The sequence below is a fragment of the Bubalus kerabau genome, chromosome 10, assembly GCF_029407905.1.
Source record: "Bubalus kerabau isolate K-KA32 ecotype Philippines breed swamp buffalo chromosome 10, PCC_UOA_SB_1v2, whole genome shotgun sequence".
In the NCBI taxonomy this organism is placed as follows: Eukaryota; Metazoa; Chordata; class Mammalia; order Artiodactyla; family Bovidae; genus Bubalus; species Bubalus kerabau.
The window spans coordinates 70,544,392-70,561,120 of record NC_073633.1 but is presented as its reverse complement, the minus strand read 5'-3'; the positions used below and the strand labels follow the sequence as shown (position 1 = coordinate 70,561,120).

At 41.9% G+C, this 16,729-nt stretch overlaps 1 protein-coding gene across 6 annotated transcripts in view; it reads left to right on the top strand.

Annotated features, from left to right (window-relative positions):
• The first annotated feature begins 7,196 nt into the window (after positions 1–7,196).
• The window catches only part of FERMT2 (FERM domain containing kindlin 2), a 79,152-nt gene continuing 69,619 nt past the window's right edge, over positions 7,197–16,729 (top strand). For 4 of the 6 annotated variants that reach the window (XM_055538085.1, XM_055538082.1, XM_055538081.1 and 1 more), the window contains exons 1-2: positions 7,197–7,335; positions 11,068–11,233. In XM_055538085.1, coding sequence (XP_055394060.1) covers positions 7,282–7,335; positions 11,068–11,233 — 220 coding nt within the window. In that variant the 5' untranslated portion in view covers positions 7,197–7,281. Of the gene's footprint in view, positions 7,336–9,259; positions 9,397–10,429; positions 10,637–11,067; positions 11,234–16,729 lie in introns of those variants that run through there. The other 2 variants (XM_055538084.1, XM_055538083.1) reach the window with 2 other exon arrangements.

The window sequence follows — 16,729 nt, the reverse complement described above, 5'->3', positions numbered from 1 at the left end:
AGACCCTAAGACAAGGGTTTGGGCACAAGTGACTTATTTAAGAATGAATGAAAATTTCATGGACTGGAGCCTGGCAGGCTAGAGTCGTGGGGGTCACAAAGAGTCGGACATGACTTAGCGACCGAGCACGCACGCACAACTTAAAGAGTGAATGAGTAGGTTAAGGAAGGACAACTTTTCCATTAAAAAGGAAGGAAGGGCCAGGAAAATATGGTGTGACAGGAGGCAAGGGAAATGTTGCAAGGAGAACGTGATCGCCAATGTTAAGAACTGCCAATAAATCAAGATGAGGGTTAAAAATGCCTTTTGCGTTTAGTGACATGGAGGCAATTCTAACATGAGCCACTTCAGTGAAGTAAGGAGGCAGACACAAGAATGAAATGGGTTCAGTAGTAAGAGAGTAATAAGGAAAGGAAGACAAAATGTTCTGACTGGAGACAGTGAGCAGAGGACAGCCATTTAAGCCATCATTGTAAGGAGTTCAATTTTATTCTGAGCACAATGGAAAGTTGTTGATGTTTCTAAGAGAAGAGTAAATCTTGTGATTTACATATTTAGAGGATCACTCCAGGTACTCTGTAGGAAATGGACTGGAGTGGGGAAGAGTGGAGAGACCACTCAGGAGGCTCTTGAATAAATAACCCAACTGAGAAGCCTGGTGGCCAGCCCCAGGATGGTGATGGTGAAGTTGTAGAGAAGTGGATGAATTCAGGATCTATTTTACAGATGGACTTAGCATGTACTTAGTGGAGTGGTGGTGAAGGAATGTGGGAAACCCAGCTTTTAGGCTCAGCAAATGAATGAATGATGGTGTCATTTACTGAAATGGGAAACACTGGAGCGGGAACAGATATTGAAGGAAAGTCAGTGTCAATTGCACACATTAGTGTGAAATATTTTTTATGCATGAATCTCTAAGTCTGGAGCTCCAAGGACAGATCTGGGCTAGAGACGTGGAATCATCAGCATAGAGACAACATTTTAAGTCTCAAAGTAGAAGAAAGTAGGCTAGAGAGAAAATGCATATAGAAAAGAAAAGAGGTCCCAGGTTGAATTTAGGGCTTGGCTAGAGGCTAAGGAGCCAGCAAGGGAGACTGAAAAAAGAAGACAGAAAGGTAGAACAAAAATAAGGAGATGGTGATTTCCAGAGTCCAAGAGGAGCAAGAAATTAGAAAGAGAGCAGACAGCATATAATGCTGCTGAAAGTTTGAGTGAGAAGAAGATGGAAAAGGCACTGCATGTTTTGCAACAGAGAAGTCATGAGTGTCAGTGGAGAGGTGATCACAGAGACTAATTTGAGGGTGAATTAAAAAGTAATTTAGACTCGAGGAAATAGATATGTTGCACATAAGTATCTCATATAAGTGGTTTTGTGTTCAAGGGGACCGTAGCAGGATGGGTAGTGGAGGGATATATGTCATCAAGAAAGAAGAAGTTCTTTCTTTAAGTGCGAAATGGTAGAGGCATCCCAGGCGGCACAAGTGGTAAAGAACCCACCTACCAGTACAGGAGACGCAAGAGACAGGGGTTCAGTCCCTGGGTTGGGAAGATTCCCTGGAGTAGGAAATGGCAGCCCACTCCAGTATTCTTGCCTGGAGAATCCTACAGATAGAGGAGCCTGACATGCTACAGTCCATAAGGTCGAAAAGAGTCCGACAAGACTGAGCAACCAAGCACAAAGCACAGCACAGAGTCTGTCTATATGGTGATGGCAATGATTTGAAGCAGGTGGAGAATTAGATGAAGCAGGAAAAATTGCTGATGCAGGAATAGTGTGGATATCTCCAAGAACACAGTCCTAAAAAATAATGGGATCCCAAAATGAAGAGTTTATATTTTCATAGATGCATTTTTTTTTTCCATTTGCTCACTAATTTCATAATGAAATTTATGTTGAATTTAATTCAACGGGGAGAAAAGATTTGCAGTGACACCTCCCAGGCACCAGGTGGTGATGTTCAGCTGTGGTCAATTCTCTGTCACCTGAGCACCTGTTTAGGAGCAAGTGGATAAAAACACTTTTGTCCTTCCAAGTTGAACTGAGTTGGCCTCAGGGCAACTGGAATTGTGGGTGACTTTCTGGTTTGGCTCTTTTAGTGGAATTGCAACTCCTAGTTTGGGAAGAATAGAGGGTTTATGCATTTGAAGAGGGCATTGTGATACAAAGCACAAAGGGGAGGGATCCTTCCTCCGAATGGGGGTTGGGAGTCAGCAATTTACCTGCCACTAAAAACAGGGAGGAACTGGCTAGAGTAAATAACACTGAAAATCAGGGAGGAGCCCAGTGTGTTCATTAACAGGGAAACACTTATCTAGTGGGAGTTTTTGCTGTGTTGCAGGAATTGACTGCAGAAGGCAGCTGTGGGGGTTGACCTCTTGACATGTAGCCTTCCAGTGACTTACACGTGACAGCTATACTGTCCCCAGGCCAGCTGAGCCCCTGCAGCATCTCTGGAGCAGGAAAGTTGGCATCTGTGCTGCTACCACTGGTTTTCTCTTACAGGCCTCTGAATTTCTGTCCTTGTCCTACTGAAATAATCTCTTAATCACATCCTTCCTTTCTTACATCCTGGCCCCAATCTGACCTCCTGGGAGGGTGTCCATCCGAGTAGCACAATAATTCAGGCAGCCCCACCCTCTTCTTGACTAATATAGACATTATTTATTTAAATAAGTTTATGCACCAATTTGCTGTATCCTGCCATGCATTTCCACTCTTACAAGGTGGTTAGAACCTTCCAATAAACCAGTTGTATCCTTGCAAGTTTGTGAGTCTGTATTCTGTCTTGGCAAGAGCTGCTCCTATTCCCCTTGAAGCTTTGGTAAAATCCCAGATAATCCCAGAGGTAATTTGGTTTCGTTATTAAGCAACCAGTTCCCTCTTATGTCTTCCATGGTCTTTATGAATGCTCAGGCCCCCTTTGTTTTGAAAAAGCATCTCTGCTCCTGTGGCACCCCCAAATTACCATCCTATTTCTTGCTTTCCTTTTATTGATAAACTTCCCTTTCTTTAGCTGTCTGAACCCTGTCTTCAGTGGTTTAGCTGGAAAGTGATCTCTCCAAGGTGAGCAATGATTCTCACCAGCCTCATCTTCTTTTGGCACTCTATTCTCCTGGACTTCTCGGCATCATTTGATACTGCTGACCACCTTTCCTTCTTGGAATGGCTTCTTTCTTTCTTTGTTTTGGTTGGCATGATACTGGACTAACTTGATTCTTTTCCCTACTCCGATCCTTTCTTCTCTGTTGCCTTAGACGTCTCTTCTTCTTGCTTCCATCCTTGGAGAGCAGTTCCCCAAGGGTCAGTCTCATTTGGGAAGCTGAGACATCCATGAAGGCTTGCCTCAATGTTAATGATTTTTCTCTGTGTGATCTGATCCTCTCACAAAATTACTAGGCTTGTTTATCTAACTGTCCTCCAAGCGTTTCCACTGGGATGTACGGTTCTTACCTCAAGTTCAATATTTCTCTTTCTTTTTTTAAAAAAAAAAAAAGCTTCCCATTTCCCTGGTCCCTGAAATCAGCTCCTCCCAATTTTTCTTTTCCAGTTCAGTAATTCCACTGTTTTTTCTGGTCACCCAGTGGTAAAAACTTTGAAGCATTTATGATCTTCTGTTTTCAAACCTGTTTTAAACCCTCTTCTTCCAAGTACCAACCATGTGATTTAGAACAAATTAGACAACCAGATAATCAGTTTGGCTATCAGTTAACTCACATTAAATAAGGATAATAATAAAAACTCAAGGTTATTGTGAGGTACATGTAAAGTGTCCTGCACAGCACTTAGAACATCAAAAATGCACAAAAACTTTTGACACATTGAATTCCCTCCATCTCTCACCCCCTATTACTTACCTTACCAGCCAAAGACTTTCTCTTGCATCTAAGTAATAAGCAAGCAAACTTCTGGACTTTAGTCTCTTGTTCTTCCATTATGCATATTTTTCTTGGATTAATCTCATTTGAACATTGCTTTCATGATGTTACTATTGTGAGCCAGTTTTTTAATGGCTCCCCATTCTCTTTCTCAGACTCTAAACTCACTAGTCAGCCTCACTCCATGCTCACTCTTCCCCAGTGCAACTCTGTGGCATTTCTTCCTTTCTTCTCTCTGGCTGGTGATCATGCCAGGCTCACTTCTGTCTCATGATTTCACATACCACACCTCTGGATAGGCCTAACTCCATCTACTATTTCAGATCTGTTTAGATTTATCTTCAGAACACATTCCCATGACTCTCTTTCAGAGGCTAGGTTATCACAATCTTCAAAGTGGGTCTGTACTTCATAATTTAGTCATTACAGTAATAGAATTTTTATCATTTCTGATTTTTTAATGTCATTTTTAAATAATTTATTTTTGGCCATGCTGGGCCTTCGTTGCTGCGCAGACTTTTCTCTTGTTATGGCAAGCACGGGTTACTCTCTAGCTGTGGTGCAGGGGCTGCTCATTGTGGCGGCTCTCAGGGACGCAGGCTTCAGTAGTTGTGGCGCATGGGCTCAGTAGTTGCAGTTCCTGGGCTCTAGAGCACAAGCTCAAAAGTTGCAGCTTACTTAGTTGCTCTAAGGCATGAGGGATCTTCCTTGATCAGGGATTGAACCTGTCTCCTGCATTGGTGGGCAGATTCTTCACCACTGAGCCACCAGAGAGGCCCCTCCCCTTGAACTTTTTAATGAATCACTAAGAAATACTTCTATTTGAATATTAATAATAGTCAAAAGGTGGAAATAACCCAAATGTCTTTCATTTATCACTTGAAAGACATTTGGTTGTTTCTGTCTTTTGGTTATTATTAATGTAGCTGGATCGTAAAGAAGGCAGAGCACCAAAGAATTGATGCCTTCAAACTATGGCGCTGGAGAAGACACCTGAGAGTCCCTTGGACAGCAAGGAGATCAAACCAATCCTAAGGGAAATCAACCCTGGATACTCGTTGAAAGGACAGACACTGAAGCTGAAACTCCAGTATTATGTTCATCTGATGCAAACAGCTGACTCATTGGAAAAGTCCCTGATGCTGGGAAAGATTGAGGAGAAGAGGTCATCAGAGGATGAGATGGCTGGATGGCATCACCGATGCAATGGACATAAGCTTGGGCAAACTTCAGGAAATGGTGGTGAACAGAGAGAACTGGTGTGCTGCACAGTCCATGGGGTCGCAAAGAGTCAGACAGGACTGGGCGACTGAACAAAAACAACAATCTTTGTATACAAGTATTTGTGTGGACATATGTTTCCAATTCTCCTGGGTATATATCTAGGAGCAGAATTGCTAGATTATATGGGAATTCCATATTTAACATTCTAAGGAAGTGCCAGATCATTTTTCAAAACAGCTGACCATTTTGCACTCCCACCAGGAAAGCGTGAGGGTTGTAGTTTCTCCACATCTTAGCCAATACTTGTTACTGTCATCTTTTTTCTTATATCATTTTAGTGGATGGAAAGTGTTATCACATTGCAGTTTTGATTAGCATTTCCCTGATGCCTATTAATGTTGAGCATCTCATTAGGTGCTTTTTGCCTATTTGTAAATCTTCTTTGAAGAACTGTCTACTCAGATCATTTGCCCATTCTAAACTTAATTACTTGGCTGTGTCAGGTCTTAGTTACCACCCTCAGGATCTTTGTGGTGTCACATGGGATCTCTCGTTGCATCTTTTGCTGTGGCACACAGGCTCTAGCTGTGGCTCGTGGGCTCAGTAGTAGGAGCATATGGGCTAAGTTGCTCTGCAGCATATGAGACCTTAGTTTCCTGACCAGGGATGAACTCAGGCACCCCCTCCAGTGGAAGCACAGAGTCCTAACCACTGGACCATCAGAGAATTCCCTCTTTTCACATTTTTAAAATGAGATTTAAAATAAAAAAAAAAACTTTTTTATATTGGAGTATACCTGATTTACAATGCTGTGATAGTTTCCGGTGGGCAGAAAAGGGACCAGTCATAGATATACGTATATCCATTCTCCCTGAAATTCCCCTCCCATCTAGACTGCCACAAAACATTGAGCAGAGTTCCCTGTGTTATACAGTAGGTCCTTACTGGTCTTCCATTTTAAATAAAGCAGTGTGTGTGTATTGATGACAAACTCTCTACCTAACCCTTCCCCGCCTCTTTTCACATTTTTGTTACTGTCCTTTGAAATACTGGCATTTTTTATTTTGATAAAACCCAACTTAGTTTTCCTTTCATTGTTTTTGCTCTGATGTCCTGTTTAAGACGGCATTATTTAATCTATGGTGACAAAGGTTTACTCCTATGTTTTCTTCTAAGAATTTTACAGTTTAAATATTATATTTAGGTCTATGATCCTTTTTCAGTTAATTTTTATAAATGGTATAAGGTCTAATTTAACTCTTTATGCATACGGATAGCCTTTCTGGTGTTTTAAATATTCCACTATTAGAAACATGTTCCTTAAGAGCTTGTGACATGTGTTATACATCTACAGATATGTCTCAGGGCCCTGCACTGTGCTAAGCACACAGCTAGCCACCGTGTTTGTGTGTGTGTGTGTGAACAGTTCATATTTCTGTCAGAGGCAGAACATTTCACAAGATGATGTGACGTTCAAAAACTGTTTCCTAAGGATCAACCAGCATGATTTTCTACCAAACAGCTTTCTGTAATCTAGAGCAGTAAATACAAGAGTGTATTTCTTTCCCCTTGAAGTGGAGATTTCAATGTTATCTCAGAGGCTTTCTTTAGGTCTGTGTCAAAACAGCCCCACCCTGAAGCAAGTCTTCCTTGTTGCTCATTTTGCCAGACTTTTCCTTGCTGTCCACCTTGAATAACACTTATATCAAAAAAGTGGCCCCTGCAACCTTCCTTCCCATTATTAGTTCACACTCCATGCCCCTTGATTTCTACCTCCTTAGTAGCTTTCACAGGGAGCTCCATTTTTGGTAATCCCTGAGACAAACAGAGAATTCTGCTCACCTGGTATTTGACAGGAATAATTCATTACATTTCATCTTGCTGGCCTCAAATGGCATTTTTAAGTGCGTTTTAAAATACTTCTACACATTCCTACTCACACAAACCTTCCCTTATGTTCTTCTATCCCCCAACCTCTCTATAGTTCAAACTCAGTGGTTATATTTGCTACGAACCTTTTAAGACTGTAAAGCACAGTTTAAGTGGGCTCAGAGAAAAAGCTGAAGTCAACCTGCGGACTACCAAGCCGGAGGGCTGCGTTTGACGGCAGATCTGTGAGGTATCATTTGGTCTAAACCTAAGCCCAGTGCTTGGTACCTTATTTGGATATTGCTGCTTTCAATGCTTGAGCTGTTCTTCCAAACACTGGAGTTCTCGGCTACTTTTCAGTATGATGTAAGTACCACAAGTATTGCATTGTCTTAGAGGTTCTAGTGGGGCATTTCAGATGAGATTCCACATCTGAACACACTGGGAAACGTTAGGTGGAAGTAAACATTTAAGAAATGTATTTGAAGGTCTCACTCAATAATCAAGAAAAAAAAAATCCCCAGTTTCAGAGATTCAAGTCTGACTCCTCTTTAATCTTCAAAGCAAGCAACAGCTTGAAACACTCAAAAAGAGGGCCTACAGGGACCAGCTGCACCCAACTCAGCCTAACTATTCCTCTAATAGTTCTTTTAGGGGGTCACTGTCTACCCTGTGCTTCCAGTTGGCTTGAACACCAACTGCTGATTATCTGAAGCTAGTAAAGTCGCTTGTAAAGCTATAATTAAGCTGTTTCAGTGCTAAGAAACGGGACTGATATTTGCAATATTAACACCCTGCTCCCAGCTCCCCATCCTAATGCAGGAAACATTCACTGAAGTCAGCAGCAGTCAGAGGAGTAGGCATTGTGGTGGGAGGCTGTTCAGTAAGTAACTCACTGGAGAGTTCGAAAAAGAGAACTAGAATGTGGAAACTGAGCATTCAAAGAGTTTCTGAGACACAACAGTTGGCTTAGACAAATTTGCCTGAAGGAAAGGGAATATTCAGAAAGGACGTGGATATTTTTGGTTCTACAAAGGCATGTTTAAGAAGTCATAGTCATTCAGAGCTTGCTGGAGCACTTGCACAATTTGTTGAGGTACAATTCTCAGCCTCATTCCTGGCTCAATTTTAAGTCTCTAATCCTCCACGTCCCACCTTTTTTCCTTGTTGTTTTGTGCCCTTTATAATGTATGCTATCTCATGGTTTGCGCATCATTATATATTGCCATAAATCTTCGGAGGATAAGGTGTAGAAATAAGCACATACATTTCCAAGCCAGGATTTCCCCCCAGAATGAAATATCTCCATGGGGCAGACATAGTGTTTCCTAGCCTTTTGAGTTGATTTGCTCCTAGCATGTCTTTCATTTTCTTTGTGCCAAGGTATTTGTAAATTTGTGGGCAAGACAAAGAACTTGAGGTCTCTGCTCTCAAAGAACGCATATCTTATTTGGGGATATTTAAAAACACAAAAGGAAACCCCTGAAGGTCCTGTCCAGGTGTCCAGCAGCTGCTCTATCAGTTGTGTCTATCACTGTGAAGGTAATCGCATGCCCAGAGAAACTGAGATGCTGGATGTAATTAAAGGTGGTGACAGACAAGTCCTGAATGCAAAGCTTCGGAATTTTTAGAAAATAAAAAATAGAGAGGCAAAAAAACCTCCCTTGATTTTAACACCCAGAGAGCTTGTTAACATTTTGGTGTATTTCCTTTCGCTCTTTTTTCTCTTAATAATTAGAACTAGATACGCTTGTGATTTTTTACAGTTGCATGTACAGTTCGGTACAGTTTTTTTTTACCCTAACAAGTTACTCTCTATTTTATTAAAAACATTTTCCTATTATACTTGCAACACCCAATTTACATAAACATCGCCTCCTCTCTGGACGTTCATACTGCTTCCAAGTGAACTATTTAGAACCTCCATGAGAAGAAATGATTGGAGAGTGGCGAGCCTACAGACTCCGAGGCATCAATTTCTCCATGATGACTAGCTGAAAATGCTGTAGTGGTTTTCCCTATTTTTGGTGCCAAACCTCTGGGATCTGACTAAACTTCGCTGCTTTTCTTTTACTCCTTTATGGGTCCCACCCCTTTCTTGAGGCCTCTAACCTCGTTTCCCAATAGTGTTGCTGAACACAGGATTATTTGCCTAGGGTGGGGGTGGGGGTGTCCTCTTTGAAGAGTCTGACACAGTTCAAGAAGACTTGGAGGCTTTTAAAACCGGGGGTCTTTTATGGGATCTGGGATATCTTATCTGCGTCTTCCTGACCTAAATTCGTCGAGCCCTCTATTTGCCAGCGAGGCAGTTTTCCAGTAGCCGTTTTTGACTGGAGCCCTCTCGGTTGAGTGCGATAGTAAAAGGGGGAAGTGGAAGTGAAGTGGGAAGCTGGAGGACCGTTCTCCATCACTGGTCAGTCTCAACAGGTAACATTCTTTAGTTCCTCCCGTACCTGCTGGCACCGGTTCAGAGCTATTAAAATTCCTTCAAGGTGTGGCTGAGGGTGGGGTAGAGGGATGTCCAGCCATCTAAATAACTTAGTAGACTGGGATTGCTAAAATGCAAATAAAAATACACAAATACGTACACAGAGTCGAAAAGGCTGGAGAAAAGAGTTTCCGAAAAAATCTCACTGCCCTGATCCTCGCCCCCGCCCCGCGCCCCCCAACTACAGCATCGTGGACCTAAATGACTCACTTTTGGTTGCAGCTTCCGAATGGGTTAAGAGCGCAAGTAAACTCTTGGGAGTCCGGTAGGAGTTGCTGATTATGCCGGACATTGCTTGCAAAGCAATTTTGCGGTTCACCTCTCTCCGCTTTTTCTCATTCTTTTGTTGGAGGTTCGCGGAGTTGGCTTGGGCATTTACTTTTTTAAAAAGTTTTTACGTTCCCCAATCCCCTGTCTCCAGCTCCCGGAGTGCGGCACTTCTCACCGCCCCGAGACTTTTGGGCTCGCTCCAGCCGTGGGGAGGGGGCGGGGGGACTTTGTTCCCCGAAAACGACCTTGCCCTGGGAATTTCCTGTGGCCATTTCTCACGGACGAGCCCTCTCCTCCGGCTGGAAGCACCGACACCCACCGCTGCATGCCCTCCCGGAGCCAGAGACGCGAGCGTGGAAAGGAGCGCCCGGCTCCCTCCCGCACCCGGGTGGGAGGCAGCCGCGCTCCCCGGGCTCCCCCTCCTCAGGTCCCGCCGCCGAGAGCCCGGATGTTGGATTCAATCCCTACGCCGGGTCCTTCATTTCCATAAAAGGGCAGCGACTCGGCGGGGCCGAGATTGCTGCCGCCGCGGGCGCCCCCGCCTCCCCCGCACGGCTCGCCTCCCCGCCGCGCGCCACCCCTCCCCAGCCCGGGAGTTCGCGCGGCCTCGGCCCCGAGAGCGGCGGCGGGGGGACGGCGGGGGAGGGGCGAGGCGGCCGGACCCGCGGAGGACGGCTCGGCGGGGCGGGGAGGAGGGAGCTGGTCTCGGACTGAGGGGGCGGGGAGAGAGGGGTGGAGCGCGGAGGGAGAGGCGAGGGGCAGCGACGGCCGGACTCCATTAGTCGCTCGGCCAGGACGCCGCGTTTCCCCGGCAGAGGAGGGGACCCGACACCACCGCCGCTGCCGGGCGATCCCCCGCTCCGCGCCTGTTGCTGCTCCAGTCCGGGCAGGGAGCGCAAGAAGCGCTCGGTGAGGGGCTGGACCCGGCAGGGACTGAGGGGTAGCGCGGGCGGGGAGGGGGAGCGCGGGCGGGGAGGGGGAGCGCGGGCGGGGAGGAGGACCGTGGAGCCCGCGGACGGCCTCTCCCGGGCCTGGGTGCGGCCGGCAGGCGGGCAGGTGAAGCCCGCCGCGGTCCGCTAGGCGAGGGCCGCTAGGCTGGGGTCGCGCGGGGCGGGCGGCGCCGTGTCCGCCGAGGGCCGCCGCGGGGCGGGAGCCGGGTGACCGCGGGAAGGGGCGCGGGGCGTAGAGTCCTGCCGGGAGCTGGCCTCGCCGCCGGCTCTCCAGAATTCGTGCTGAAACCCTCGCGTCCTCTCACCCGCGGCTGACTCGGCGAGTTCGGTGGGATTTGCTTTCCTTTGGGGGAGTGACGCTGACGAGAGCCATTTCCTCCGTGCTCGCAGGAAGGAGCCATGGCTCTGGACGGGATAAGGATGCCAGATGGCTGCTATGCGGATGGGACGTGGGAACTGAGTGTTCATGTGACGGACCTGAACCGCGATGTCACCCTGAGAGTGACTGGGGAGGTGCACATTGGAGGGGTGATGCTCAAATTGGTGGAAAAACTCGGTGAGTAGCATCCCGGCCGCGTCAAAGTAACGACTTCTCAGGCTGGGCGCGCGGGTGGGGAGGGGGGGACTTTAAGGCGGGAGGAGGGGTGGGTTTTGGAAGTCTTGCTTGGCATCCCGCAAATGCTATTTTCCCCCCTAGTGTAAGATTCCTTAATATTTAAACAAATAGGATTTCCCCCTTTGCCTCTTTTTTGTATAGTAACTCTTTGAAATTTTAATAATTTGGTGACTTCAGTCTCCTAACTAGTACTCTTATTTGCGTAGGAAATAGAAAAAACTTAATTCTTAAAGTAAGTGAGAAGAGTGCGCAAGTGAAGGTTGAGAGGGTTATATTACAGGGTTTATGGTTATCAGTTCCTTACCTTCAGTGTACCTGAGTGTTGGTGACGTTTGACATTGAGGATGATGCAAAATCTGTATAAAATTAAATTCTGTTGAAAAATGTTCAACCTCTGGCGTTAATATGAAAGTTTTGTAGCTATGCTACTACGTGATGGAGTATATTAAAATGTTCCAGTCATCCACTATTAGAAGGGGTGGGGCAATATTTGACTGTCTATAATAGTCCGTGCTTTTATTTCGAGCGTTGGATTTATGTAAATAACAAGCTAGTGAAAGAATTTTGTTTTAAAAAACAGATAGTATTGACTGGAGATTGGCAATATTTGATTAGGTACAAATATATTGATTTAATACTGTTAAGTTGATTAATTTTAATACTGACTCAGTCATACTAGCATATCCAACAATGTGAAGTGTAAGAAAATATTCAGTACACATTTGTGATGGATGAAACCATTTTCAGCTGGGACGATCAACTAAAACTATTCAATAGATGCTTTTATTACAAGAGAAATGCTCGGAGGACTGTTCCTGAGTTTTAATGTGTCATTTGTTTGTAGTACAAGTTCTGATAAGTGTGTCGCATTATCTTTTTAGGCTTTGTTTGTGTGTCTTTTTAAAATACAGCATTCCTTCTTCAGGCCACTCTGGAAAAAGTAGAAAAATCGTTCTTTATCAGGAAATGTATTTCTTACCAAGGATTAGTGTATACCTTCCATATAAACTTACCGAAATTGTGCCCCCAGTATAAGACAGCATTCATTTAGGTGGAACTTTTTTGCATCAGTGCAGGGAGTTTAATTATTGAAGGACCATAAAGAAGCTCCTTAGAGGGTAGCCTCCTTAGGAATGCGTTGTTTGTCTCTGAGACATAGTCCAGGAGGGAGCCTGCCTGCTTTGTAGCCCTTTCAAAAGGAGATTCTGCTGTGTGTTTACCTACATAACTGTTAGTTATCATTGTTCTTATCTGATTTGACTAAGTCAGTCACTGTGCAAAATATTTGAGTCTTTTTTTGTCCAGCACTAGTAAGGGATTGTTTAAGAAAGAAAATATCAAATATAATTGTTTGTATTTCCTTTGTTTTCAAAGGGAGTAAGCATTTGCTTCAGAGATTGCTTTGTATATGACAAATGGGCCTTATTAATACACTGGTTTCAAAAAGAGATATTATTGTGAAAAAGGAGCTGTTGAAGGTGACTGAGACAACTTGTAGTTCTTGAAAGCCAGGCTTTATCTAATGAATAAATAATGACTATGTTGCATTGATTGGAGCTGTTTATTATAGAATCACAGGCATAAATAGAAATACAGAGAATAAACTATTTGCAGACAGAACTGATGTTAATTTGCAGTGACTATAATGTTAATCTTTTAATGTTGATATATTTTAAATTTTTTTATGCAGTGAAAAGAAACGCAGTAAGGTAGGAAATGTGTACATAAAAGCCTTACATCTTTCTTGAACTGAACAATATTGATCCTCTTAGATTTTGATTTTCAAGTAGAAAATGTTGTTTGGCGTAATTCTGACTTTCCCCATTGGTAAAAGTAGGGCTTAATGAATTTTTGCTCCTGGTTTTAGAATTAGATATTTTGAATGGCAAGCTATTTTGTTATCTGTTGGCAAATAAATAGAGGAGAAATTCTGGACAGCATTTTGACTTAGAAATCAGGCTCGTCAGATTAGAAAAGAACTTTTTAGTTCTTCAGAGTTGCCTAAAACTGGAATGGCCTACCTTCTGAAGCCCTAAGTTGTGTTACTGAAGGTATTGGGCAGACTGGATAGTTACATGTCAACAGCTGAAGTGGATCAAAGAAGCTTGCAGAGTTTAGATGAAAAGAGGTGGAGGTCATGGCACAGATCAGATGGTACAGGATCTCATGTCTGAGGGGGTTGTAGAGCAGGGATGGACAATTAGCAGAACCAGGCTGCTCTGCACTCAGAGAAGTTATGGTACCGAAGAGCAACCTTCACCTGTTTTCAAACTTTACATGCCTGTTTGATACCCTTTTTATTTTCATCATAGTGTGTATGAATGAATACCAGAGCATTATGTTTTAAGGCTGTCTTGCATATAATCAGTGATAACAGTTATTTCTCTGGGATTGGTAGATTTTATGATGACTCCTGCCTTCAACATTGTGTTAAAATTTTGTGTGTATGTGCACACATGAAATTGTTTTCAACAAAAAGTACAAAAAGTTTTAAAAAATTCTATTTTCTGCGAAGTCTTAGCTTTCATTAGGTTTTCGAAGAGGTCTATGATCAAACAATGATTTGGCCCTTGAAAGTCAGCCTTATTTTGAAGATACAGTGTTCATCTCAGACTCAGGCACTTTAATGAAGCAAGCTAAAAAAGTAAATAATGCTTCCAGCAACATCTTTATATTTAGAATTTTATAAAGAACTTGTGTGCTTCAGGTAAGATCATTCAACCATGATTCTTAGATTTATGACTTTAATTGAAAGATCTACATGATCCCTTTTAAATTTTAGTACACAAGACATTTGTTATTCTGCACAGATCTTTTAAAAGAAAATAGAGTGTACACCATGAAAAAGTGGGCTTTAGGGAATTAAATCCTGATGTCACAGAAACTTCTTCAATCTGTGATTTTAGGTTGATACTAGACAAGTAATGTCCATATCAATCTTCCCAATGTTTATACCCCATTCTGAAAATGAAAAGTTATTACACTTGATTTTTTTAATCCAGATTAAAAGCTTTAAATAGAATTTTTTAAAACTTTTTGTACTTTTTGTTGAAAACAATTTTCAAAGCTAATAGATTTTTTTTTTGAGAAAAGAGTTAAAATATAAAATATCAAAGTTAAGAATTATAAAAATAAGACACCAGAGAATAAAATTATAAAAATAGTTGTGTTTAAAAATAAATGTTGCAGGTAAGGAGGAGTCTCAGTTTTATGGGATTCCCTGATGTTCCTTTGGAGATCACCAAGAAGTATTAAAACTGTTCTACTCTGTAGAATTCAGAGCTTAGTAAGTATTGAGGATTCAAAATGCCAAAAGATGCTTTGTTTCACTGCATAGCAAAAGGCTTCTGTTTCTGGATGTAGCCTTTGGAAAGAAGTCATCCTCACTTTATCATGTATCATGTTCTTTCTATAATAATAGAATACATTTATGTTGGAGTTGTGTGTTAGGATTAAGTTAAACTGTGATTTTAGCACATGATGACCCACCCCCCAAAGCTTTTGCTTCAGATTACCTTAAAAATCCCTTAAAGTGATAAGTGATCATGAAGTATGGTTTCCATTCATTCATTCCATCTCATAGAATTATAAAATAGCTAGTTTTTCCTTCAGAAATTCCAAAAATAAATTTCTTTAGTTGGACCACAGATGAAGAAATTGGCTTGCATTCGGGGCTTTGTTACACAAAAATACTTTAAATACTAGGATCTGAGCTTGGCAAGATGCACATAGGGAGAAACGCTTATGTTACTGGACAGCTCCCTTATACTCCTGCTTAGGGCTCCTTGGGGAGGGTGTGCTTATTTAGTGAAATGGTGTCTATGTCGTTGAAATCCTCAGTTTTTTTCCTCTGAGGGCTTATGATTGAATTCATGGAAGTGAAATGTCAGCATGATGCAGCGTCAGTGCATTCATAGTAACTATATCAAGATAAAATTTCTGAAAATCTTTTGAAGTGGGGTGGGAGAAGCACTTAATGGTGAAATCATATATATTAGAATAAGTTGAATTTTAGTTAAATATGTACTATCTTAGAGCAAGCTTACTCAGTAATTAGAGTACTCTTAATGATCCATTGGAACTGGACATTGAATTTTATCTGTTTCTCAGCACATCTGAAGCTCTTTAAAAATAAAGGACACTATGTGAATTTTACTAAATTCACTAATTTTACTAAAATTCACATAGCATGTAATAAAGTTCAAGCTATTCTTTGGATACATTATGGGTTGTTTGCTGCTGTGTTTTATACCCAGTTTTTAAAAAGTCAACAAATACTGTTTGATTCCAAATAGAGTTAACTTATATTTATAGAGGCACTAAAAAGAATGTATCTTTTTTACTCAGTTTGTTAGAAATGATAGTGTTGGAAATGCCTATTAGCTATTAAAAACAGAAAATTTGAAGTTTTGTCTTTTATCTTCAACTCTTTATTTTTTGTAATTTCGAACTTATAAGTTCAAGAATGATAATTGAATACTATAGTCTTCATTTAGATCATCTGTTAGCATTTTTCATTTGATTTCTCTGTGCATATACACACACACTTTTGGGAACCATTTGAGGGAGTTACACACATCATAACCCTTCATCTCTAAGTACTTAAAATATGTGTCACCTAAGAACAAGGACTTTCTCTTTCATATTACATTACAGTTATCAAGTTCAGGAAATTAAACATTGATTTGATACTGTTGTCTAACATGCATCCAGATTCATATTTGGCAGTTGTTCCAGTATTAGCCTTTGTTTTTTCCATCCAAGATCTCATTCTACATTTAGCTGTCAGTAAATTGCCTTCTTTACTTAGTCTCCTTTAATATACACAATGGCTACCAAGTTTAGAACCATAAGAGATTATGTAATATGTGGCTTATTAATATTACATTGAGATATATGTAAAGTAATAGTACCTGTTTGCAGACTTCACAGCCATCCTATGGAATAGTTCCTTAGCATTTGTCTTTTCAAGACATTGTTTTACCTTTTTTTAACAATAAAATTGTTTATCAGTGTGAATTTCACTTCAGAATGATTGTAGGTTCTTCTTCATACACCTTTATCTTTAAAGCTTAGTTTTCTTCTTAGCTTACTATTGGATAAGGTGTACAGTATTTTTATACATCATTGGGTATAGGTTTCCATCGTGTTAGTTGTCTTTAGGCTAGTAGACGCTAATAGATACACAGAATAATAAATAATATTCTGGCTCTGCCATGTATTGGCTTGTGTGATCTTGGACAACTAATCTAATCTTCTGAGTGAGTTTTGACATCTGTAAAATTCCAATTTAAAAAAACTTTCTCTTAGGTCTTGGTGAGAAAAGAGATAATACATGTGAAAATGCATTATATGGACTATTTGTGCTATACAGATAAGAGTGGCCGTTTTCTCAGTGGCATTGAGAGTCCCTGAATATCCTGAAGTGGAGGCAGG